Source organism: Podarcis vaucheri (genome assembly GCF_965113315.1).
Source record: "Podarcis vaucheri genome assembly, chromosome: 18".
In the NCBI taxonomy this organism is placed as follows: domain Eukaryota; kingdom Metazoa; phylum Chordata; class Lepidosauria; order Squamata; family Lacertidae; genus Podarcis; species Podarcis vaucheri.
Genome location: NC_138756.1, coordinates 6,753,387 through 6,778,245, shown reverse-complemented (window position 1 = coordinate 6,778,245; position 24,859 = coordinate 6,753,387). Strand labels below are relative to the sequence as shown.

Genomic DNA, 24,859 nt, shown 5'->3' with positions numbered 1-24,859 from the left:
GGGGAACCTTTGGCCATGTGGGTGTTGCTGGACTACCAACTCCCACCAGCAAGCATGGCCAAGGGCCAGGGATGATGGGAGCCGGAGTCCAGCCATGTCTGGAGGGCTTTGTCTGCCAGCACTTGGAACTATATTTGTCAAATGGTTTTATAATACAGACAACTCTCACTGGAACAAATTAAGGCACCCCGTTCAGGGAAGTTTTTTATGTTTGATGTTTTATTCTGTTTTTAATCTGTTGGGAGCCGCCCAGATTGGCTGGGGAAACCCAGCCAAATGGGTCGAGTATAAATAAATAAATTATTGTTATTATTATTTTATTAGTATACATCTCAGAAAGAACTGAAGTCGTTATAAAGGCCATAGATCTAATGCCCTGAAGAGTCACCCTCTGACAAGTGCAATCTTTCCCAGGATAATATTTATTTATACATACATACATACCCCTCCCATCTGGCTGAGTTTCCCCAGCTACTCTGGGCGGCTCCCAACAGAAGATTAATAAAAAAGCAATAAAACATCAAACATTAAAAACTTCCCTAAACAGGGCTGCCTTCAGATGTCTTCTAAAAGTCAGATAGCTGTTTATTTCCTTGACATCTGGCGACAGGGCGTTCCACAGGGATGGCACCACTACCAAGAAGGCCCTCTGCCTGGTTCCCTGTAGCTTTGCTTCTCACAGTGAGGGAACCACCAGAAGGCCCTCGGTGCTGGACCTCAGTGTCTGGGCAGAACGATGGGGGTGGAGACGCTCCTTCAGGTATACCGGACTGAGGCCGTTTAGGGCTTTAAAGGTCAGCACCAACACTTTGAATTGTGCTCAGAAACATACTGGAGCCAATGAAGGTCTTTCATGACCGGTGTTATGTGGTTTCAGCGGCCACTCCCAGTCACCAGTCTAGCTGCCACATTCTGGATTAGTTGCAGTTTCTGGGTCACCTTCAAAGGTAGCCCCACGTGGAGCGCATTGCAGTAATCCAAGCGGGAGATAACTAGAGCATGCACCACTCTGGCGAGACAGTCTGCAGGCAGGTAGGGTCTCATCCTGCGTACCAGGTGGAGCTGGTAGACAGCTGCCCTGGACACAGAATTGACCTGCGCCTCCATGGACAGCTGTGAGTCCAAAATGACTCCCAGGCTGTGCACCTGGTCCTTCAGGGGCACAGTTACCCCATTCAGGAGCAACTGCCCGTATATGTTCTTTCTATAGGCCAGTAAGGGTTAGCAATGTGGTTTTAATATGCAAATGCAGAAACTCTCCGGAGATTATTTACCTCAGTGAATAATCCATACTGTGACTTGCAGGGATATTTTTTTTCCAATTTGCATTTGTAATTTGGACCCTCACATCCCATGTCTCCTATACGAATCCGACTCTCTTTCTTAAAGATCGTTGGGGGGCTGCCTCCCTCGGCCACCCACGACTCGAGAGCAGGAGGTGGAGAAATTGTGAGCCTCTGGCACAGATGCCATAGCATCTCATAGAACATTGCTGCTCAAACTTTCTGATATGGTACACTGGCAATTCTGCCCCCACCCTCTTGATATGCCAGGGACAGGTACCATCATTAGTCTGTGAAGCGTCCCACCCAACCTGGGCTGTGGATAAACTACAGTTCCCATGAGTCTTTGCGGGTGGGAAGGGAGCCATGACTGTTAATATGCTACAAATGTGCTTTAAATGTATGGTGTGGGTGTGACCCAAAATAAATGAGTAAACCTCCATTCATGTGGCTGAGGTCTAAAGCGGCCTTCTCAATACCGTTTTGTTCTGTCTCCTGCAGAAATATGTTTCCTTCCAACCTCATCGAGGCTTCATTCCAGCAGGTGAGCCCTTGATATAGTTCTCTTCCCAGCCCTTGCATGCAGATCAAGCCGTCCAGCCAGCCCAGGGGCAGCCTCTCTCTGCTCTCAGATCCTACTCATACGCACATTCAGAAGCTCTTGAGACCTCAGGATACGCTGACCCCAACCTGTCCACTTTCATATTTTTTATGATAATATTTATTAGAATTTTAGAAATAATAAAAGGTTACAAAATTTAAACATAAAAAATAGAGTAGAAAAAAGAAAAAAAAGGATACAAAAATACCAAAAACAAAACACACAAAAAGTGAAAAACAGTTAAGAAAAAGAAAAATCAGTATTTCATGTCTTATAGTTCATTTACTTGTTTCCTGACTTCCTCACACCTCCCCTTTTGTATTCCCGTTTAAAAATTCCTTTCAGCAAATCCTTACCCTCTATCATTTATCATTACTCAATATCTTAACCTATTATAACTATGTATTTTCAACCATTATCAATCCATATTTGCATATTCTTAATAATCTTTTTGCCAATACCACTTATTTTCCATTCCAACATCATTTTAACATTCATTAATTTTACAGTATTTCTGCAAGTAGTCTTTAAATTTCTTTCAATCCTCTTCCACCGACTCTTCTCCCTGGTCACGGATTCTGCCAGTCATTTCTGCCAGTTCAACCTGTCCACTTTCAAGGTTTCCAGAAATATATGGCCTGCTGGCCCAAGACATTTTGGCACCCGAGGCGGTTTCCAAAATAGTTCCTCCCAATGCCAGGGAAGGAGAAGGGGTGAGGGAATATCTACATCAGGAGCAAGGGGGAAAGAAATATCTATATTCGAATCTGCTGCCCCTGTGGATAATATTTATTTATTTATTTATACATACATACATACATACATACATACATACATACCCCTCCCATCTGGCTGAGTTTCCCCAGCCACTCTGGGCGGCTTCCTACAAAGTATTAAACACAGTGATTCATCAAATATTAAAAGCTTCCCTAAACAGGGCTGCCTTCAGATGTCTTCTAAAAGTCAGATAGTTGTTTATTTCCTTGATATCTGGTGGGAGGGGGTTCCACAGGGCAGGTGCCACTACCAAGAAGGCCCTCTGCCTGGTTCCCTGTACCTTGGCTTCTCGCAGCGAGGGAACCGCCAGAAGACCCTCGGCACTGGAGCCTGCCACCTTGAGGCACTTGCCTCACCTTGCCTCATAGGTGGGCTGGCCCTGTGTTTGTGAGATGCAAAGGTGTTCCCCTAACACGCATATTTTTGACAAGCCATCCCCCCCCCCTGGCATTCTTGCATGTTATTTCCACTAATATATGCACTTTAGTATATTCATGTTTGTAATTGACTGGAGAACTGTATTGCAAAATTCAGAGAATTTGTAGGATGGCTGTTGTTTCGGTTTGCATATCATTTCAGAAAGTGTGAATTTGGCTGATTAATCGGATTTCTCTCCTCCCCCCAGCAAAAAACACACAGGGCCCCTCCAGATATCTGTTTTATTGCACTTTCATGATAATTTCTGCTCATGGTGGTATAGTGGTGGCCCGCAAGACAGAAAACTCACTAGACGAAAGAGTTTTCCGTTTTGGAGGTGCTTCGCAAAACGAATTTCCTATGGGCTTGCTTCGCAAGACGACAATGTCTTGCGAGTTCCTGCGGGGTTTTTTTTCCTCCCCCCCTTTTTCTAAGCCGCTAAGCCGCTTATCAGCTGATCCGATAAGCTGATAAGCCGCTAAAAGCCGCTAATAGCGCTAATCCTCTAATCTGTCAATGGGCTTGCTTCGCAAGACGAAAAAACCGCTAGACGAAGAGAATCACAGAACGGATTCTTTTCGTCTTGCGAGGCACCACTGTATAGACAATCTCACTTGCACTGCCATTTCCCCTGCAAAAGTCCCAGGGCAGTCTGACTGCTTCCTCTGTAACTGATGCAAGTCCTGTAGTTTCCTTTTAAAGCCCTATAGCTTTCAATACCGCGAATGCTTCGATGGCGAGGGAGCAAATCCTTTGGGGGAGAGAGTGGTTGTTCTGCTTTTGTTGAGCTGTCCCACGAGAGCTTCCCTCCAGATCTCAATAACGGTGCATCACAGAACAACTAATAAAGCAAAAGGATGTGTGCTCAGTCCACAATCCATAACTGACCGCTAATGCACAATTTGCCTGTTGCAGAATGCACCCACAAGGGGGTGGGACCCTCTTAAGCTCTTTATTTCCCTCAGCGAGCCAGGAGGGTTGTGTTCTCACCCATCCATACCAGGTACAGTGGTACCCCGCAAGACGAATGCCTCGCAAGACAAAAAACTCGCTAGACGAAAGGGTTTTTTGTTTTTTGAGCTGCTTCGCAAGACGATTTTCCCTATGGGCTTGCTTCGCAAGATGGAAACGTCTTGCAAGTTTGTTTCCTTTTTCTTAACACCGTTAATACAGTTGCGACTTGACTTCGAGGAGCAACTCATAGAACGCGGTGTGGTAGCCTTTTTTGAGGTTTTTGGTGATTTTTGAAGCTTTTCCAAAACTTTCCCGACACCGTGCTTCGCAAGACGGAAAAAATCGCAAGGCGACAAAACTCGCGGAACGAATTACCGTATTTTTCGCCCCATAGGACGCACCGCCCCATAGGACGCACCTAATTTGGGGGGGGGATAAAGAAAAAAAAATTCCTCTCCCCAGGCACGGGGCAGGCGCGGGGGAAGCCCAAGCTTCCCCCGACCCCAGCCCCCAGAACAGCCTGCTATCTGCAAGCCTAGGGAGCCGCGCCAGTCTCCCCAGGCTTGCGGAGAGGTGCGCGAAGCCCGGGGGCGCTCTTCAGCGCGCACCAGGCTTCGGAATGCAGGCAGCTCTGCGCTACCCTCCGGAGCCCCGCGCGGCTTCGCGCCGGGATCGGGAAGGTGGCACAGAGCTGCAGGAAGCCCAGGAAAGCCTGCATTCGCCCCATAGGATGCACACACATTTCTCCTTCATTTTTGGAGGGGAAAAAGTGCGTCCTATAGGGCGAAAAATACGGTAATTTCGTCTTGTGAGGCACCACTGTACTATGAGCTGAAAAGACTCCATGGTCTCAGCAGCATGGGTAGCGCCAGTGAAAGGTGGAGGTGGACTGAGACCATCAGAGCTTGGATGGCCTCCAGTCAGGGATTCTTTAGCTGTGATTCCTCCATTGCAGGGGTTTGGACTAGATCAGGGACGTCCAACTTCCAAGAGACTGCGATCTGGTCCCCACGATCGACCGGTAGATGGCGATCGACCTGTTGGACAGCCCTGGACTAGATGACACTGCAGTTTTATGAAGCCTCAGTCACATCCACACTGGGGTGATTTCAACAATCTCCTCTGAATGAAACTTAGTTGAATACCACCCCGTACATTTAAAGCACGTGGCTTACCCAAAACCACCCTGGGAACTGTAGGTTGTTAAGGGTGCTGGGAATGGTAGTTTGATGAGGGGCAAATGACCATCCCCAGGACACTTTGGGGGGAAGCCACGAACTTTAAATATGTGGTGTGGATATAACCTACCTTATTGGCCTGAATATAAGCCGCCCCCACAAATAAACTGCACCTTTAAAATTGAGGGGGGGGGGACAATACCTGGGCTGCCTACTGGGGGGAGGGCTGCACAGCTATGCTGGTGGCGTAAGGTCGTGAATATAAGCCGCACTTTAACTTTTCACTGTCAGAATTTGGGGGGGAAAGGTGGCTTATATGAGGGCCAATACAGTATATGGCTTACATGACCCCTCTTTTTCTATTTTTTTTTAATTAAAGCTTGAAAAAACAAAAAAAAGACAGTGTGCAGAAATAAAACATCTGACATCAAGCACTTTTTAACATAAAGATTAAAAGAAAATAGGTAAAGAGGAAAGAAAAAGACAAAAACCTCTGGTTCTCTGTCTACCAGCTTTAAAAACTTACGGAAAATTCTTACTTCATAATAACATTCAGTTCTCCACTTTCCATAAACCAACCTTTCTTTTTTCAGTCTTCAAACCCTGACAACACAAGTTCGTTTTCCTTGTTGTGTGGGGAGTTTTCAGTTGTTAATAAATATCAACAGTGATTTTTCTCAAATTAAACATGTCAACTTTGCCATCTCAACTAAATCTATCGTTTTAATAACTGTTCTTCCATAGTAGGTAATTATAAGTCCTTCCATCTTTGTGCATATAACAGTCTTGTGGCTGTGATCAGATATTGCAGTAATTGTCCATATTCTTAGTTGTATATTCAGGAACCTCCAGCAGAGAAAGCTATGAGCCCTCCTTTTCTAAGATTTAAAACAAAGCAGCCCAACCCAAATTGTGTAAAAAAACCATTTCTCTAGGATCCACCCATCTTTCACTGCCATCTGACATTTTGCCTCTAGTACCGAACAGTTCTTCTGCCCGTGGTGAAGTCATCTGGGATCCCAAAGAAATCCACAAAGTCACTAAGTTTCATCTACTTTGTGCCGGATGCTGAGAACTCAGAAATCCAGAGGCCGGTGCTCCTTGAGATCACGCCAGCGCCAGAAATGACCTACCGGACCCTCCCTGGCAGCAATAACGAGATGAACGTGCTAGGAATAGTTATCTTCTCAGCCACAATCGGTATGCATATCAAATCCCAAGGTGGGGCGGGGGTACCCTCCAATGTGTGCAAACAGATGGATTTGGTGAAGTCAGGATTTGGAGACATCATTTTCTCTCTGCACAAAAAGGAATTATTTGGGTGGCTCAGGTTTTGGGGTTGCGTGCAGTATAGCACTAAGTTAAAGTAAGCTAAAGTACAAGGGGCACGGGTGGCGCTGTGGGTTAAACCACAGAGCCTAGGACTTGCCGATCAGAAGGTCAGCGGTTCGTATCCCCGTGACGGGGTGAGCTCCCATTTCTCGGTCCCTGCTCCTGCCAACCTAGCAGTTCGAAAGCACATCAAGTGCAAGTAGATAAATAGGTACCGCTCCGGCGGGAAGGTAAACGGCGTTTCCGTGCGCTGCTCTGGTTCGCCAGAAGTGGCTTAGTCCTGCTGGCCACATGACCTGGAAGCTGTACGCCGGCTCCCTCTGCCAATAAAGCGAGATGAACGCCGCAACCCCAGAGTCGGCCATGACTGGACCTAATGGTCAGGGGTCCCTTTACCTTTACCTTTAAAGTACACTTGCTCTGCTGGCAAAACGCTTTGTGCCAGAGGAACGTTGTCATGCAAGAGAATGCATAAGAAAGATGCTGGTAACTTGGTTGCACAATAGGTTGCACAATCTGTCGCCCAGTGAATTTCCACTAGTGCAACTGCTGTGCAAGATTCCTCTTGTGCACAGCATGAGAACTCACTTATCTACTAGCACAAAAGCCCTTTGTATTTCTAAGATGTCTTGATTTTAAGAAACAAAATTAAAAAATTCCTTCCAGTAGCACCTTAGAGACCAACTAAGTTTGTTATTGGTATGAGCTTTCATGTATCTGAAGAAGTGTACATACACACAAAAGCTCATCCCAAGAACAAACTTAGTTGGTCTCTAAGGTGCTACTGGAAGGAATTTGTTAATTTTGTTTCAACTACAGCCGACCAACACGGCTACCTACCTGTAACTTGATTTTAAGAAGGTTTTGTTAATGCACATTTCCCCCTGCCCCAAAGTCAACAATTTTATACATGCTCTCATTCATTAATAATGTAAAAAAGGGGAAGAAACAGCATCACAAGATTGATAGCGCATGTTAGCATAGATTTTCATCATGGTAATTCCTATTCCAGTAAGAGGCATTCAACAGTGGAATGGGCAACTTTGGAAGGTGGAGGACTCTCCTTCACTGGAGGTTTTTAAGCATAGAAGAAGAGTTTGGATTTGATATCCCGCTTTATCACTACCCAAAGGAGTCTCAAAGCAGCTAACATTCTCCTTTCCCTTCCTCCCCCACAACAAACACTCTGTGAGGTGAGTGGGGCTGAGAGACTTCAGAGAAGTGTGACTGGCCCAAGGTCACCCAGCAGCTGCAGGTGGAGGAGCGGGGAATCGAACCCGGTTCCCCAGATTACGAGACTACCGCTCTTAACCACTACACCACACTGGCTGGATGGCTGTCTGCCAGGGATTCTTTAGCTGTGATTTCTGCATTGCAGGGGGTTGGACTAGATAATCCTTGAGGTCCCTTCCAACTCTAAAGTTCTATGACTATGGAAGTAGCAAACTGAATTTAACATTCGCAAGTTGTCCTGTTACGATTGGTGCACAAAATATAAACATGCGTACAGTGGTCCCTTGGTTTTCAAACGCCTTGGGGACTCAAACAACTTGGAACCCAAACACTGCAAACCCGTAAGTGAGTGTTCCGCTTTGCGAACGTTTTTCAGAAGTCGAACGTGCTCCGTTTTGAGTGTTATGCTTCCGATTTGAGTGCCACGCTTCCATTTTGAGTGCTACGCTGAGATCTGTCTGTTTTTCCTACTTATTTTGCATTTTTGCTGCTCTTTTGTTTTCGTTTTTGTGACTGTGTGGAATCTAGTTCAGCTATTGATTGATTGATTGTGTGACTGCAGAACATTGTTTATTGCTTTCATTTTATGGATCAATGGTCTCATTAGATAGTAAAATTCATGTTAAATTGCTTTTTTAGGGGTTGTTTTTAAAAGTCCGGAACGGATTAATCCATTTTGCATTACTTTCTGTGGGAAATAATAATAATAAATAATAAAGTGTGCCTTGGTTTTGGAACACTTTGGTTTTGGAACAGACTTCTGGAACGGATTAAGTTTGAGAACCAAGTTACCACTGTACATGCTACTAAGCAGATAAAATTTCAAGCGCAATTAGAATTTTAAAAAACCCATACAATTTAAAACATGGGGCATGATTGTGGCGGTTGCTAAGAATTTTGCAGACTCTGCTGCCTGCAGCTTGATCTGCAAAGAGAAAAGTCATATAATAATTGACTGAATGCCCTGGCTGGAAATTAAACAAGAAAGGAACGTCCTGCCTTACACCCCTTGAAGACGAGATTATGCTTCTTATTATTTACTTTTCTTGATCACATTAGCACCCCACCTTCCCTTCAAAGAGCTCAAGGTAGTGCACTCTCTCCTTATATTATCCTCACAACAGCCCTGTGGGGCAGTTTAGGCTGGGAGACTGGCCAGCCTGAGAGTCACACATGAGTTTCATGTCTGGGGGGGGGGGGGATTTGAACCCTGGTCTCCCAGGTTCTAGTCCGACATGCAGACCACTACACCACACTGGCTCACACCAGTTGGTAAAGGACTCTGTCCAATGCCAGGCCTACTCAGAGTAGTCCTATTGAAGTTAACTGGGCATGGCTAAGTTGAGTTCATTCATTTCTGTCCTGAGTAGGGCTGGCACTGCTTACAACCCGCTGCAACTGCGAGTAAAGTTGGACACTGCATTGCACATTGTTATTACTATGCAAGTGGGACCTTCATTTATACACCAGCAACTGTTTGTCGGCAGGCCTCCTTTTGGGGAAGATGGGCGAGCGAGGGGCTCCTCTGGTGAACGTCTGCCAGTGCCTGAACGAGGCAGTAATGAAGATTGTGGCCATGGCAGTCTGGTAAGTCAAATGCCGCCCTGGTGGGCCATCAATTCAGGCAGAGATGGGGAAGCTTTTTGGCTTCATGGGCCAGGTCCTTTTGCGTCGCAAGTCCCCTCCCCCATGTGAAATGAAGACACTGGACATGTTATTTAAGGTTAATGGGCATAAAAGGCCACAACTTTATTGATTACAGAATTGGAAGGTATTGGCCTTAGGCATTGGCTCCTATCGACTACCCAGCATGGGGACCGGGAAGGGTTGTCCACAAGCCGTGGGAGTCCTGTTGAAGTACGCCAACTAGGATCCCAACGGGTGTCACCGCTCTGGGGCGTGCCGTAGGCCCTTACCTCCCTAGGTTTCGGACAAGGCAACGCCCCCCGGAGTCCTCTACCGGACTACCCTTTTCTTTTGGGGGAAGGTGATGGCGTTTCCTTCCCCCCTTTATTTGCATACCAATTGACCCCTGCCAATGCCTAACCGCCAACACCGAATAAGTTGTGATGTTTGCTACGAGGTAGGCGAAAAAACCAAAAGGCTTGAAGAGTGCCAACTTGGAAAAATTCCTACCAGGCCCCTTGCGGCGACCAACCGAAGTCCATAGAAAGGTCAAAGCTACCTAAAACCTAAAGGGTGGGTGGGAAGGGAAAAACCGCTCAGCTGGAAAGGGGCAAAGAGGGCGGTCCCCGGGCGTGCCTAGCCTTAAATAGGCTAGGCCACGCCTCCCCAGTCCGCCGATTGACGGGCCGGGTCGCCGACACGCCCGGGGATTCCCTAATCTCGCGGGGGCAAAGGCCAGCCCCCGCGTGGGATGTGGGAGGGATTTCTGCCCGCAACCCCCTCTCCTCCCAGGTCGGAAATGGCTTTCCAGGCTCAAGTTTGACAGGTACATGTGTGTCTTGCCTTTTTAGTTTCTAAAACCTGGTGGCAAGGCCTGCCTCTTCCTTTTACTGATGTGAGACACTTTGGGAGCCGATAACTGTCTGAAAAGCGAGATTATAATATTTATAGTTTGGTTTAACGGTCCTAAAAGACCTTCATTGGCTCCCAGTATGTTTCCAAGCACAATTCAAAGTGTTGGTGCTGACCTTTAAAGCCTTAAATGGCTTCGTTCCTCTATACCTAAAGAAACTTCTCCATCCTCATCGCTCAGCCTGGACACTGAGGTCCACTTCCAAGGGCCTTCTGGCGGTTCCCTTCCTGCAAGAAATGAAGTCACAGGGAACCAGGCAGAAGGCCTTCTTGGTAGTTGTGCTCACCCTATGGAATCCCCTCCTATCAGATGTCAGAGATAAATAACTATACAATCTTCTGTAGGCATCTGAAGGCAGACCAGTATCAGGAAGTTTTTAATGCGTTATGGTTTGTTGTATCTTGTATATTTGTTGGAAGCCACCCAGAGTGGCTGGGGCAAGCCAGTCAGATGGGCAGGGTACAAAAAACGATGATGATGTTGATGATGAAGTTCACTGCGTAAGTTTCAAAACTTCCGAAGTCGTTCCAGTTGCTGAGCAAATACAGTGGTACCTCAGGTTACAGATGCTTCAGGTTACAGACTCCACTAACCCAGAAATAGTACCTCGGGTTAAGAACTTTGCTTCAGGATGAGAACAGAAATCGTGCTCCGGCAGCACAGCAGTAGCGGGAGGCCCCATTAGCTAAAGTGGTGCTTCAGGTTAAGAACAGTTTCAGGATAAGAACGGACCTCCGGAACGAATTAAGCTCTTAATCCGAGGTACCACTGTAGAACATGAACTAAATTTGTTTCGGAGTACAGTAGAATGATTTCTAGCTCACATTCAAGCTCATTCCCTTACATTTTGCTTTGTTTACGCTGTAGGCTCTCTGGGCCTTTAAATTTAAATTGTTGGGGGAAATAAACGAAGCAGTTCACATTCCTCTGTGTGTGTGTTTTGATGCCCTCGCCATGGGCTCCACCGATCCTGAGCTTGCCCGTTTTGTGCTGCTGCAGGTATTTCCCATTCGGCATCGTCTTCTTGATAGCCGGGAAGATCTTGGAGATGGAAGACCCCTCCACGATTGGGAAGAAGCTTGGCCTCTATGCCATGACTGTCGTGACTGGCTTGGCCATCCATGGCCTCTGCTTCCTGCCTCTGCTGTTTGTGCTCATCACCAAGAAGAATCCTTTCTCCTTCATCCGGGGGATCCTCCAAGCCCTGCTCATTGCTCTGGCAACGTCGTCCAGGTAAGAAGTGCAGGAGACTCTTAAGGAGTAACGTGGTGTCAGGGCTGGTCAACAGGTCAACAACACAAATGGCAAATCCCCCGAGGCCAGTGAAGTTAAATCTTTATTCAAGGAAGCCAACCACAGAGCTCAGGCCTAGTGGTCTCAGCAACTCTTCCCAGGAGAAGCTGTTGCGTGGACTGAAGGTCCCCGCCTTCCCACCCCTCTCTCTAAGGCTTCTCCCCTCAAGGGTTTTCCCCATGCAGTCTCAACAGTGTCTGCACACAAATAACCTCAGTTCTGCTCTTTTCATTTCTCTGCATGTTCTGGGAGACCAGGGGGGGGGGGGAGCAGGTTGCTGCAGGAGGAGGAGATTCCCTGGGTTCTTCTTCCTGACCCTGAAATAATCCTTGGAACTGCAGTTTACCCCTTGCAGAGCTATCATTCCCAGCACCCTTTAAAAACTACAGTTCCCAGGATTCCTGGGGGGGACGGACACACGCCATGTGTGTGTGGTGTATGCACAGCTGGTTTTAAAAATCTGTTTGCCCCTTCTTGGGTGGGCGGCTTTGCGGATGGGCTCCGGGTCTCCTCTGTGAACCAGCCTATTGCAAGCCAGATCGTCCTCCTGCCAACAGATTTGCCAGCGGCAGTAGGGATCAGAGGGTGGGCGCAGAGCCAACTGACCAGCGCTTGGCCCCACGCCCAGTGCAAGGAAAAATCCCCAGCTTGCAGGGCCTTTCGGCCTCTCTCTCACTGAAAGGCGGTAAGCCTAGTCTTGGGTAAGCCTAGTCTTGGTTGGGGGAGGAGGGGATTGTAGCCTCCACCTGCTTCTCCATGGGTTAAAAGGATCCAGGAGTAAAGGATCCAGCAAAGTATTGGAAGACACAAGATCTACCCACTCTGGAAGAATAGCAGATGAAGGTGATAGACTACATGGGACTGGCTGAAATGACTGGCAGAATCCGAGACCAGGGGAAAGAGACGGCGGAAGAAGATTGGGAGAAATTTAAAATTTATCTTAAGAAATATTGCAAAATTAATGAGGGTTAAAATGTTGAGGTTATAGAAAGTAAGAGGTTACAGCTGAAAAAGATTAAGTAAAAGAAAACAAAAGGAAACAATTGGATAAAATTAAGGGGGAGGATTTGCTGAAACAAATTTGGAAATTGGAATGCAGAAAGGGGAGGTATGGGGAAGTCGGTGAAGTAAGGTTTAAGAAAAAAGAGGATTTGAAATTATACATGTTTTTTTGTTTTTGTGTGTGTATGTCTGTATTGTGTAATATGTGTGTTTTTATAATTTGTGAAAACTCAATAAATATTTATTTTTTAAAAAAAGGATCCAGGAGGAGTGGCTCCTTTCCGATGCCCAGACAGGGGCTAGGGCCATACTGCTCCTCCAACGGAGACCACCTGGAGGACACCTCTATTTGATGTAGGTCATAGGGCGTCCGTCCTCCCACTGGCTTCACCCTTAGTAACACTCCTAGCAGACGATCGGGAGTGACATACGCAGTTGCTTGCCACAACGCCTATGGCCAAACCTTCACAGCCGTAACCAATAACTTTGTGGCCTTATTTGATCCCAAACCAATATGCCTAGTGTTGTCTAGTTAGTTGCACCTTAGGGACCAGGGAGGTTCCCCACGGAAACACCTGTGTCTTGCTAACTAGCGTGGCTTTTCCCTCGCAGCTCAGCCACGCTGCCCATCACCCTGAAGTGTCTTTTAGAAAACAACGGGATTGACAGGCGGATAGCCAGGTTTGTCCTCCCGGTCGGGGCAACCATCAACATGGACGGGACTGCGCTTTATGAGGCAGTGGCAGCCATATTTATCGCGCAGGTCAACGAATATGACCTGGACTTTGGGCAGATCATAACCATCAGGTAAATCCATTTCCTTCTTTCATATCCCCCCTCTGGCCTTTGTAACTGAAGCAGATGCTAGAAAGAAAGAAAGAAAGAAAGAAAGAAAGAAAGAAAGAAAGAAAGAAAGAAAGAAAGAAAGTTTAGACATTGTGATTGAGACCATGCACTTTTCATGACAAGTGTCGAGAAAAGGCAAGAGTGTGGCTTTCTTGCCATACAGTGGTGTCTCACAAGACAAAATTAATTTGTTCTGCGAGTTTTTTCGTCTTGCGATTTTTTTCGTCTTGCGAACCACGGTTTCCCAAAGTCTTCAAAATCACCAAAGTCTTCAGAAACCTCAAAAAAGGCTACCACACCACGTGCTATGAGTTGCTCCTCGAAGTCACCCTGGGTATTAACGGTTTTAAGAAAAAGAAAACAAACTTGCAAGACGTTTTCGTTTTTTCCGTTTTTCGTCTTGCGAAGCAAGCCCATAGGGAAATTCGTCTTGCGAAGCAACTCAAAAAATGAAAAACTCTTTCGTCTTGCGCATTTTTCGTCTTGCGAGGTACCACTGTATTTGTTATGTTTTGCCAGTCTTCTTTATTTTATATGGTGATGAACCAGTGCTTAGAAAGTTCTTTTTTAAAAAAAGAAAACAGACCTAACTCAAGTTCATCCTTTCCAAAAATGAACTACGTTGTTCCTGTTAACAGTTCGTCCTTTTACAAAGCAAGATAGTTTAGTTCAAGTTAATCCAAATGAACTTTCTCAGGTTATAAAAAAATCCATCCTTGCCCCCTTCCCCCCCAAAAAAAATGTTCCAATGTGTAGTATAAAATAATAATGTTCCAGTGTGCAGTATAAAATATAGTTAGGTAGACTGAGAAAACATGAAATGTGAATGGCTTCGTTTATTTTCGCAATCTTTAAGCTTAAAAGCCCAAAGAATCTAAAGCAGAAAAAAACATATGTAAGAGGACTATGAAAACCTAAAAATGCACACACAATAGAATATGAATTGCTGATTCCCCACAACACTTACAATCTTGTTCTGAACTTCAACTAGAAATCATGTGAAGTTCTGCCAGAAGATGAACTTAATTCACCTTTAGTTTGCTTGGCAAAATTTGATGTGTCGATAAATGTTTAAACTGATGAACCTGTAGCCAGTTAAAACCAGGGTCCAGGCAGCTAGTGTTTGTTGATGGCTGTATTGCCCACCAGCATGCCTCTGAATCCTGGAGTTTGCAGATGGGAGACATTGTTTTTGGGCCTTACAAGCCGGGTGGCTACCGTGAGAACTGAATGCTGAATTTGCCTTTGCCCTGATGCAGCAGACCAGTTTTTATGGACCTTTCTAGTGGCTTAGGCCCAGGGCCAGCCCAAGAAAATTTTGGCACCTACGTCAGACCCCAAAATGGCATCCCCTCCCCTGCCACCCTGCCAGGGAAGAAGGGGTGAGGGAAGATCTACATCAGGAACAAGTAAGGGAAAGAAAGATTGACACCGGGAACTCCTGCCCCGGCAGATCCTGCCACCTGAGGCAGTCAACTAGCCTTGTCTCTTGGGTGGGCCGGCCCTGAATAACAATCTACATTGGGATCTGCTGCCCCTGAGGATTCTCCCGCCTGAGGCAGTCTCAGCTTGCCTCATGGCTGGGGTCGGCCCTGCTTAGGCCAGCTGCTGCCTTTCAGACTTAACTTCCCCCCAATGCCATCTGTAAAATGGGGGCAATGCTACTTGGCCGGTTCAGCTGTAAGGATAGCTGAGATGATGCAGAAAGCACTAAGTGGAAATCACCGGGGGCTACTGAAAGTTTCTGACCATTCGTCTATATCAGTGATGGCCAAACTCGGCCCTCCAGCTATTTTTGGGACTACAATTCCCACCATCCCTGACCACTGGTCCTGTTAGCTAGGGATGATGGGAGTTGTAGTCCCAAAACAGCTGGAGGGCCAGGTTTGGCCACCACCAGTCTATATGGCATCTGCAATGGTTGGGAAAGCCACCCTGTCCCCAAAGCAACAGCACTCTGCTTCTCCTCTTCTTGCAGCATCACGGCCACAGCGGCAAGCATCGGGGCAGCCGGGATCCCCCAGTCGGGCCTTGTTACCATGGTCATCGTGTTGACCTCTGTCGGCCTCCCCACGGAAGACATCACCCTGATCATCGCTGTCGACTGGGCCTTGTGAGTTGCTCTTTACCCCATTGGTGTGTCCAGTATATCGGAAGGAGCGTCTCCACCCCCATCGTTCTACCCAGACACTGAGGTCCAGCACTGAGGGCCTTCTGGCGGTTCCCTCGCCACGAGAAGCCAAGTTACAGGGAACCAGGCAGAGGGCCTTCTCAGTGGTGGCGCCCTCCCTGTGGAACGCCCTCCCACCAGATGTCAAAGAGAACAACAACTACCAGGCTTTTAGAAGACATCTGAAGGCAGCCCTGTTTCGGGAAGCTTTTAATGTTTAATGTATTATAGTATTTTAATATTCCTTTGGAAGCCGCCCAGAGTGGCTGTCAGGAAGTTCTTCCTAAGGTTTAGGTGGAATCTTCTTTCCTGTAGTTTGGATCCACTGCTCCGTGTCCGCTTCTCTGGAGCAGCAGAAAACAACCTTTCTCCCTCCTCGATGTGACATCCTTTTATATATTGGAACATGGCTATCATATCACCCCTTAACCTCCTCTTCTCCAGGCTAAACATGCCCAGCTCCCTTAGCCGTTCCTCATAAGGCATCGTTTCCAGGCCTTTGACCATTTTGGTTGCCCTCCTCTGGACACGTTCCAGTTGGTCAGTGTCCTTCTTGAACTGTGGTGCCCAGAACTGGACACAGTACTCCAGGTGAGGTCTGACCAGAGCAGAATACAGTGGCACTATTACTTTCCTTGATCTAGATGATCTAGATGTACCCAGTGTTAGTCCTACGGAGAGGAGACCCACTGGTATTAATGAGCACGATGGACTGCAGGCCATTGCTTGCAGTGGGTCTGCTCTGTGAATAGAACACACAGTCCCAGGAAGGGCTCAGATTTTCAGAACTAAAGGCAGTTGCAAGTTTGATCCCCATATGGGACAACTGCATATCCCTACATTGCAGGGAGTTGGACTAAATGATCTGCAGGGTCCCTTCCAACTCCACAATTCTGCGATTCTATGATCGCTCACCCATTTGGAAAACAGCTTCAGATGGAAAATTGCAGGTGGTCCTCTGTGAACAGGGGTAGGCAACCCTAAGGCCCAGGGGCCGGATGCGGCCCAATCGCCTTCTAAATCCGGCCCACGCACGGCCCGGGAATCAGCGTGTTTTTACATGTATAAATAAAAAAAATTCCTTCCAGTAGCACCTTAAAGACCAACTAAGTTAGTTCTTGGTATGAGCTTTCGTGTGCATGCACACATCTTCAGATACATGAATAGAATGTGTCCTTTTATTTAAAATGCATTTCTGGGTTATTTGTGGGGCATAGGAATTTGTTCATTTTTTCCCCCTTCAAAATATAGTCCGGTCCCCCACAAGGTCTGAGGGACAGTGGACCAGCCCCCTGCTGAAAAGGTTTGCTGACCCCTGTCTTTGAACATAAAGCGGGGTTGTCGGGCTGGCGTCCTGGTAAGATTGCAGAGGAGTCCATCTAAACCACCGCTCCCTAGCATATTTCTTGCTAATGTGAGATCTCTTACCAACAAGATGGACGAATTGAGGCTGCAGGCAGCAAAAAACAGCCTTGTAAAAGATTGCTGCGTTTTATTTGTCATTGAGACATGGCTTCAACCGTCCATACCAGACACAGCTATTCAGTTGGAAGGCTGTGCGGTACATCGTCATGACCGAGGCATGGACTTCGGAAAAACCAAAGGAGGGGGGCTGTGTGTATATGTGAACAAATGCTGGTCCAATAATTCGAAGACTGTGGGCAGTCACTGTTCACCGGATTTGGAATATGTGGCTGTTAAATGTAGACCAGTCTATCTCCCTAGGGAGTTCACAGCTGTTATGTTAACTGGTGTGTACGTGCCACCAGATGCCAATGCCAACTTGGCTTTGGGATGCCTGCAGGACCTTATCAGCAGCCAGCAAGACAAGTATCCTGAAGCTGTGCACATCATTGCGGGAGACTTCAACCATGTTGAACTTAAAACAGTGCTCCCAACGCTCTATCAGCATGTGAAATGTCCCACAAGAGGGGACAAGACACTGGATAAAGTTTATTCGAATGTAAATCACGGCTATAGGGCTTTACAGCTGCCACACTTGGGCCAGTCCGACCATATGTCTCTGTTCCTGGTACCAGCATATATCCCACTCAGGAAACGGGCTCCCACAATATTAAAATCTGTTAAAATCTGGCCTGAAGGTGCTATTCACCAGCTGCAGGACTGTTTTGAGAGAACCAATTGGGATATTTTCGATAGTTCAGACCTGGAGGAGCACACGGCGGCAGTTCTGTGCTATATCAATCACTGCACAGACACTGTCACAGTAAATAAATCCATCCGGTTTTACCCCAATCAGAAACCCTGGATGAATAGAGAGGTCCAGTGCCTGTTGCGGGAAAGGAACAGGGCTTTCAGGTCGTGCGAGGTGCAGCTTTACAGTGTAGCAAGAGCAAACTTGAGGAGGGGTATTCGACGGGCAAAATTGGACTATAGGCTGAGGATTGAGGATAATTTAAGGAGCAACAACACAAGACAGATGTGGCAGGGGATTCAGCATATTACCAACTACAAACCTAACCTTGGTGCTGTCGACGGTGACCCCTTGCTGGCAGAGGAGCTTAACCTCTTCTTTGCTCGCTTCGAGAAGGAGCCACCTGAGACGCCGGTATTACAGCCACCAGCCCATAGGGGCCCCTCATTCACGGTAGAGGAACATGAGGTGAGACAGGTTTTGAGGATGGCGAATCCGAGGAAGGCGGCTGGACCTGATGGCATCACTGGAAAGGTGTTGAAGGGCTGTGCGGATCAGCTGGCGAGGGTCTTTACTAAGATCTTCAATAAGTCCTTACACCAGTCTATTGTCCCACCCTGCCTGAAGTCGTCAACTATTGTCCCTCTGCCTAAAAAATCCACAATCAGTAGTTTGAATGACTATAGACCAGTTGCACTGACTCCAATCATCATGAAGTGTTTTGAGAAACTGGTGCGCCGTCACATTATCTCCTGTCTTCCATCAACTTTTGACAACTACCAGTTTGCATACAGAGCAAATAGATCCACAGAAGACGCCATCAATACCACTCTCCATGCTGCTCTGTCCCATCTGGAGCAGCCGGGGAGTTATGTGAGGCTGCTGTTTGTGGATTTTAGCTCTGCTTTTAACACTATCCTCCCCCATAGACTGGTGTCCAAGCTAGAGGCGATTGGACTCTCCAACTCCACCTGTCTCTGGGTTTTGGATTTTTTGTCAGAACGTTCCCAGAGGGTTAGAGTAGGGTCACACATGTCCACAGCCCTTAGCCTTAACACCGGCTCACCACAGGGTTGTGTGTTGAGTCCCCTGCTCTACACTATCTATACGTATGACTGTACAGCCATCTATTCCAGCAACAAAATCATCAAGTTTGCTGATGACACTACGGTGGTAGGGCTCATTTCAGGAGGGGATGAGTCCGCCTATCGGGACGAGGTGGAGCGGCTCTGTGTTTGGTGTGGAGAGAACAATCTGGCTCTTAATACGGCTAAGACCAAGGAATTGGTGGTGGATTACAGGGAAAAAAGGCGGACATTCAGCCCTTGTATATCAACGGGGAACGGGTGGAGAGGGTGGCGGAATTCAGGTTTTTGGGAGTAGCTATCGATCAGGGCATGACTTGGAGCGCACATACCACTGCTCTGGTGAAGAAGGCCCAGCAGAGAATTTATTTCCTCAGACTTTTAAAGAAGAACAATCTGAGTGAGAGACTGCTGGTGTCCTTCTACCGAGGCTCCATAGAGAGCATTCTTACATACTGTATTTGTGCTTGGTTCTCCAGTTGTACAGCTAGGGAGAGGAAGGTGCTCCAGAAGGTCATAACCACAGCCCAAAGGATTATTGGTCATCCTCTCCCATCTTTGGAAGAACTGTACGGTTCCCGTTGTCTTAGGAAAGCAAATAACATCCTGCAGGATTCATCTCACCCGGGACACTGTTTGTTTGCACTACTGCCTTCTGGCAGAAGATATAGAAACATCAAGTCAAAGACAAATAGACTGAAAAACAGTTTCTATCCAAGAGCTGTGGCCCTTTTGAATGCTGTAACTCGTTAGTGTGACCTGGGAGTTTGATGGGTGTGGTGTGGGTGTGGCTGGAATGTGGTTTGTTTGGTTGTTGTTGTTGTCTTGCTTTTGTTGTTTTAAGGGATGGCATCCAATTTCGTTGCACTTTGTGCAATGTTGCACTTGTGTAATGACAATAAAGAATCTATCTATCTATCTATCTATCTATCTATCTAAAGCTGTGGAGAAATGAGAAGGGCAGCCTGACTGACCATCTGAACCTCTTCTTTGAATTGGTTTCCAACCCCGTTCTGTTTGTCCCCCACATCATCTAGGGACCGGTTACGCACAATGACCAACGTCTTGGGAGATGCGCTGGCAGCAGGAATCATAGCCCACGTCTGTCGGAAAGATTTTGCTCCGAAACCAGGCAAAGTATGTGTGGGTGTCACTTGAGAAGCGGTTACAGTGGTACATCGGGTTACAAACATTTCAGGTTACAAACTCCGCTAACCCAGAAGTATAGTACCTCGGGTTAAGAACTTTGCCCCAGGATGAGAACAGAAATTGCATGCTGGCGGCAGCGGGAGGCCCCATTAGCTAAATAGATACCTCAGGTTAAGAATGGTTTCAGGTTAAGAACATACCTCCAGAACGACTTAAGTTCGTAACTAGAGGTACCACTGTACATCCAAACATATCAGAAAGTCAGTTAAGGAGTCGGGTGAGAGGGAGGGGTTAGGAAGGACAAATCGATCAGGTTTGTTTTTCAAAAATTCTCATTTTTTCCAATCTTAAACTCAGTTCTCCACATTTCCACAATAATTTGCGATTTGCTTAAAAAGTCCTCATGGCCGTTCGTCAGCTTCTTAGCGCAAAACATACTTTTAAAAAACAGGGTTTTGACTAATAAAAGTTTTTGCAGAATGATTTCCCCCAGTTTTGTATGATATTTTCACAAAGATGTGCATTTATATGCACGCGTTGCCTTTGTTTGTACATTTCTGTACCGATTACTTGGCTGAAGGAGTGCAGAATTTTAAAGGACGTCTGCATTTCGGTTTGCACATTGTTTCAAAAGAAAAAGATTTGGCTTGTACGCTTTAAAAACGTGGACTGAATTGAATTCAGAGCTGGTTCGTCTCAGCACCTGCATTTTGCTTCCCACTTCCCTACAGGATCCCGAGAGCAACGAAGAAAAACCAGCCTTGAGGGGGACGCCTGCCTCAAACGACCACGTGATGGAAGTGATCGGAGAGGTTTTAGCTGAGCAAAAAAACTACAACATCTGTCAGGTGTGATACCTGCAGCCCACCTGCTCCTGGGAAGGGAAGGCAGGTCAGTGCGAAGAAGGTGCCTGTTGCAGCGGCTTGACCCTCTGAGTGTCCCACCAGACAAGGGCCTCATCGCGCACAAACACAGCAGAGAGAGAGATGCACTGTGAAGAAGAAGCTCGGAACGACACAAAAGTGCCACGGCGTGAAGACCTCCTCTTGCACGGATAAGAGCATGAGAAAAGCCTGCTGTGCCAGGCTAGCTAGTCTCACAGCAGCCAGCCAGATGCCTGTGGGAAGCCAGCAAACAGGATTTCCTATTTCCCAGCCTCTTAGGAGAAGCCAGGGTTGAACCCGAGACCTTTGTGCATGCGAAGCAAGACGCTCTGCCGCTCAGCTTCGGACCTTCCCCTGCAGACGCCCAACTTAGAAGTCCGTCAGCAGGAAAGAAGTGCAGTAAGACTCCTTGCCCCCCACCCCACCTCAAAGCATTTGGCCTGGGACATGGGCCTCCCGTGAAGAAGATGTAAAAGGAGCCAAGTGGTCCATCTATTGCAGCAACCTTTTTTCACAGCAGCCAACCAGACGCCTGCGGGGAAATCCGCAAGTGGGATTCAAGCATGAGAACAACCGTCCCCTCCTGTGTTTTCCAACAACACTCATTCAAATTAGCATCTAGATCAAGGGAAGTAATAGTGCCACTGTATTCTGCTCTGGTCAGACCTCACCTGGAGTACTGTGTCCAGTTCTGGGCACCCCAGTTCAAGAAGGACACTGACAAACTGGAACGTGTCCAAAGGAGGGCAACCAAAATGGTCAAAGGCCTGGAAACGATGCCTTATGAGGAACGGCTAAGGGAGCTGGGCATGTTTAGCCTGGAGAAGAGGAGGTTAAGGGGTGATATGATAGCCATGTTCAAATATATAAAAGGATGTCACATAGAGGAGGGAGAACGGTTGTTTTCTGCTGCTCCAGAGAAGCGGACACAGAGCAATGTATCCAAACTACAAGAAAGAAGATTCCACCTAAACATTAGGAAGAACTTCCTGGCAGTAAGAGCTGGTTGACAGTGGAATTTGCTGCCAAGGAGTGTGGTGGAGTCTCCTACTTTGGAGGTCTTTAAGCAGAGGCTTGACAACCATATGTCAGGAGTGCTCTGATGATGTTTCCTGCTTGGCAGGGGGTTGGACTCGATGGCCCTTATGGTCTCTTCCAACTCTTCTATGATTCTATGAAAAGCATAGCCGCTTCCAAGTGTGGCAGCAGTAGCCTTAGATAGCCCTCTCCTCCATGAATTTCTCGAAATCCTCTTTTAAAGCCATAGAGGTTTTTGGCCATCGCTGCCTCCTATGACAGCAGGTTTCGTAGTTTAACGATGCACCCTTTAAAGGATAAAGGGTGTAAGGAAGCCTGTTTTGACAACTGCTGTCAGCTCTGCCCAGACACAAACAGACAGACAGCAGGATGGAATTTCCCCAAGTCACATCTTGCTAGCATCTCTAACTAGGCACTGTGGTCTAAACCACTGAGCCTCTTCGGCTTGCCAATCAGAAGGCTGGCGGTTCGAATCCCCACAACACGGTGAATTCCCATTGCTCCGTCCCTGTTCCTGCCAGCCTAGCAGTTCAAAAGCACATCAAAGTGCAAGTAGATAAATAGGTACTGCTCCCACGCAAAGGTAAACGGCGTTTCCGTGCGCTCTGGTTTCCGTCACGGTGTCCTGTTGCGCCAGAAGTGGTTTAGTCCTGCTGGCCGCATAACCCAGAAAGCTGTCTGCAGACAAACACCGGCTCCTTCAGCGTGAAAGCGAGATGAGCACTGCAACCCCATAGTCGCCTTTGACTGGACTTAACCGTCCAGGGGTCCTTTACCTTTTACTAGGTTATAATTTCTGTAGGATAAAAGAGACCAAGTACCATATTTTTCGCTCTATAAGACGCACCAGACCACAAGACGCACCTAGTTTTTGGAGGAGGAAAACAAGAAAAAAAAATATCTGAATCTCAGAAGCCAGAACAGCAAGAGGGATCGCTGCACAGTGAAAGCAGCAATCCCTCTTGCTGTTCTGGCTTCTGGGATAGCTGCGCAGCCTGCATTCGCTCCGTAAGACGCACACACATTTCCCCTTACTTTTTAGGAGGGAAAAAGTGAGTCTTATAGAGCAAAAAATACGGTACTTATCTAGCTAAGGAGGTTTGGAAGTCATATTGACTTTAAAAGGTTGCGGCTGCTATTATATAATGTAAGAGACTCAGGAAGCTCTCAGGGCCTTGTCTATTCCCCGTGTTCATGTTTTCTTTTTACTTGGAACTTTTAATTTTTAAGAAGTTAGATCTGAGCAAAACTGAGGGCCCCTTTGGGACACAGGGAGTAATCCAGAGCAGTTCATTGGCAAAAACGTCCAATACTTAGTGAGTCTATGGAATGAGCCAGTTGTGTGGCCCCCGCCCCCACCTGTGTAAGGAGATAAAAGGAAGAGTGAGAAAGCTGGGCTTTTGTTGCTTCGGGACAAAAATGTACATTAAAAACCTGCATGCGGGCCATGCAAAGGGAGAGGGGAATTGTACAAAGAAGCTTTTGAAACAAAATAAAATGTTTTTTTTTCAAATGTAGCAGTTGTCTTTATGGATCTGTTTTCTTCTAGAGAGATAAAACGTCTTCTCCCTGCTGAGCTGAGGTTTCTCACTTGGCTCTAAGGATTCTCCTCTGCTTGGACAACAAGGGGCAGAGTTTCCCAGAAGAACCCGAAAGGCTGGATGATTTCTATTGCGATATGTTTGCGGAGAGGGGGGGGCAGAGCGCCCTGTTTCAGAGGGGGCTAAGGATGCCAGGAGTCAAGAGTCCACTTACAGGATGGTCCAGAGAGCGAGGTCAGGTCATGTTGGTTTGGGTCAGTGAAGCCCAGTCACAGGCCAAGGTCATGCAAACGTGGAAATCAGGTTTCCAGCAAGGCATGTTGAAATTGTTCCGGCCGCTTTCCCCAGGACTAAAGACTTTTATCCAGGAGCCTGCTAAGCTAAGTACAGCTGGTTGGCCACCAGAGCTATCTGAGTTGTGTCTCCTCGCGAGGAAGCATCTCTTCGCAAGTAGCCCTTTATTCTTTTTTTATATATATAAAATATTTATTAAAGATTTTAAACGATTTAAACAATACAACACACTTCCCATTCACAATCCATAAAGGAAAAAACACACCATACAAAACATACAAAAAAATTCAAAAAAGACATAAAAAGACTTAAAAAAGAGAATGATTCAGTTTCTTAAATATTATTTCCATATCCGTTTCGTGACTCCCTCACATCTCCCTTTTCTGTGTTCCTGTTTACACAATCATGTTCAGCAATACTTTACCTTCTCTCAAAATTTGTTTTAAATTATACATTTCCACTATTATGTCTCCAATTTTACCCTTTGTTATCAAATATTTGAATATTTAAACTTAACATGATATTATTCAAATTTCATCTTTGTTCTTATAATTCAGTTATTTTCATGCTCCTTTCCGCTAGGTTACTAATGCCATGTTGTCTTTATATCCTGCATCATTCTAGCATTCATACAATTTACAATACTTTTGCAAATAGTCCTTAAATTTCTTCCAGTCCTCTTCCACTGTCTCTTCTCCCTGGTCTCGGATTCTGCCAGTCATTTCTGCCAATTCCATGTAGTCTATCAGTTGCATCTGCCATTCTTCCAGAGTGAAGTAGCCCTTTATTCTTGATGAGGCCCTGGCTTTCAGACGGGCGACTTTTCAGACAGGAAATCTGAGAATCATAGCTCGGCGAGAAGAATAAGGGGGTCTCCGAAGAACTCTTAGCGCCCTTAACAAACAACGTTTCCCAGGATTCCTTGCAGGAAGCCATGACTGCTCAGAGTGGTAGGATGTGCTTTCTAACGGTACGGCGCTGTGGGGTCTGAGTATGCAAACACAGGAGGTATGTTTTGGGGGGTTTTGTTTTGTTTTAAGAGGAGGGGCCAAATAGTTCAGGAGTGCCTGAAACCAAACTGGCGTCGA

At 46.7% G+C, this 24,859-nt stretch overlaps 2 protein-coding genes across 2 annotated transcripts in view; both read left to right on the top strand.

The window, feature by feature from the left end:
• The window catches only part of LOC309522835 (excitatory amino acid transporter 5-like), a 39,992-nt gene extending 18,489 nt beyond the window's left edge, over positions 1–21,503 (top strand). Inside the window, exons 4-11 of the mRNA XM_082206466.1 lie at positions 1,785–1,827; positions 6,188–6,410; positions 9,263–9,362; positions 11,314–11,547; positions 13,222–13,416; positions 15,434–15,568; positions 19,903–20,002; positions 20,746–21,503. Of these exons, the coding sequence (XP_082062592.1) occupies positions 1,785–1,827; positions 6,188–6,410; positions 9,263–9,362; positions 11,314–11,547; positions 13,222–13,416; positions 15,434–15,568; positions 19,903–20,002; positions 20,746–20,868 (1,153 nt within the window). The 3' untranslated portion in view covers positions 20,869–21,503. The remainder of the gene's footprint in view (positions 1–1,784; positions 1,828–6,187; positions 6,411–9,262; positions 9,363–11,313; positions 11,548–13,221; positions 13,417–15,433; positions 15,569–19,902; positions 20,003–20,745) is intronic.
• TNFAIP8L1 (TNF alpha induced protein 8 like 1) overlaps positions 1–24,859 on the top strand; it is a 162,731-nt gene that overhangs the window by 88,568 nt on the left and 49,304 nt on the right. The gene's annotated exons all lie outside the window — the stretch shown is intronic.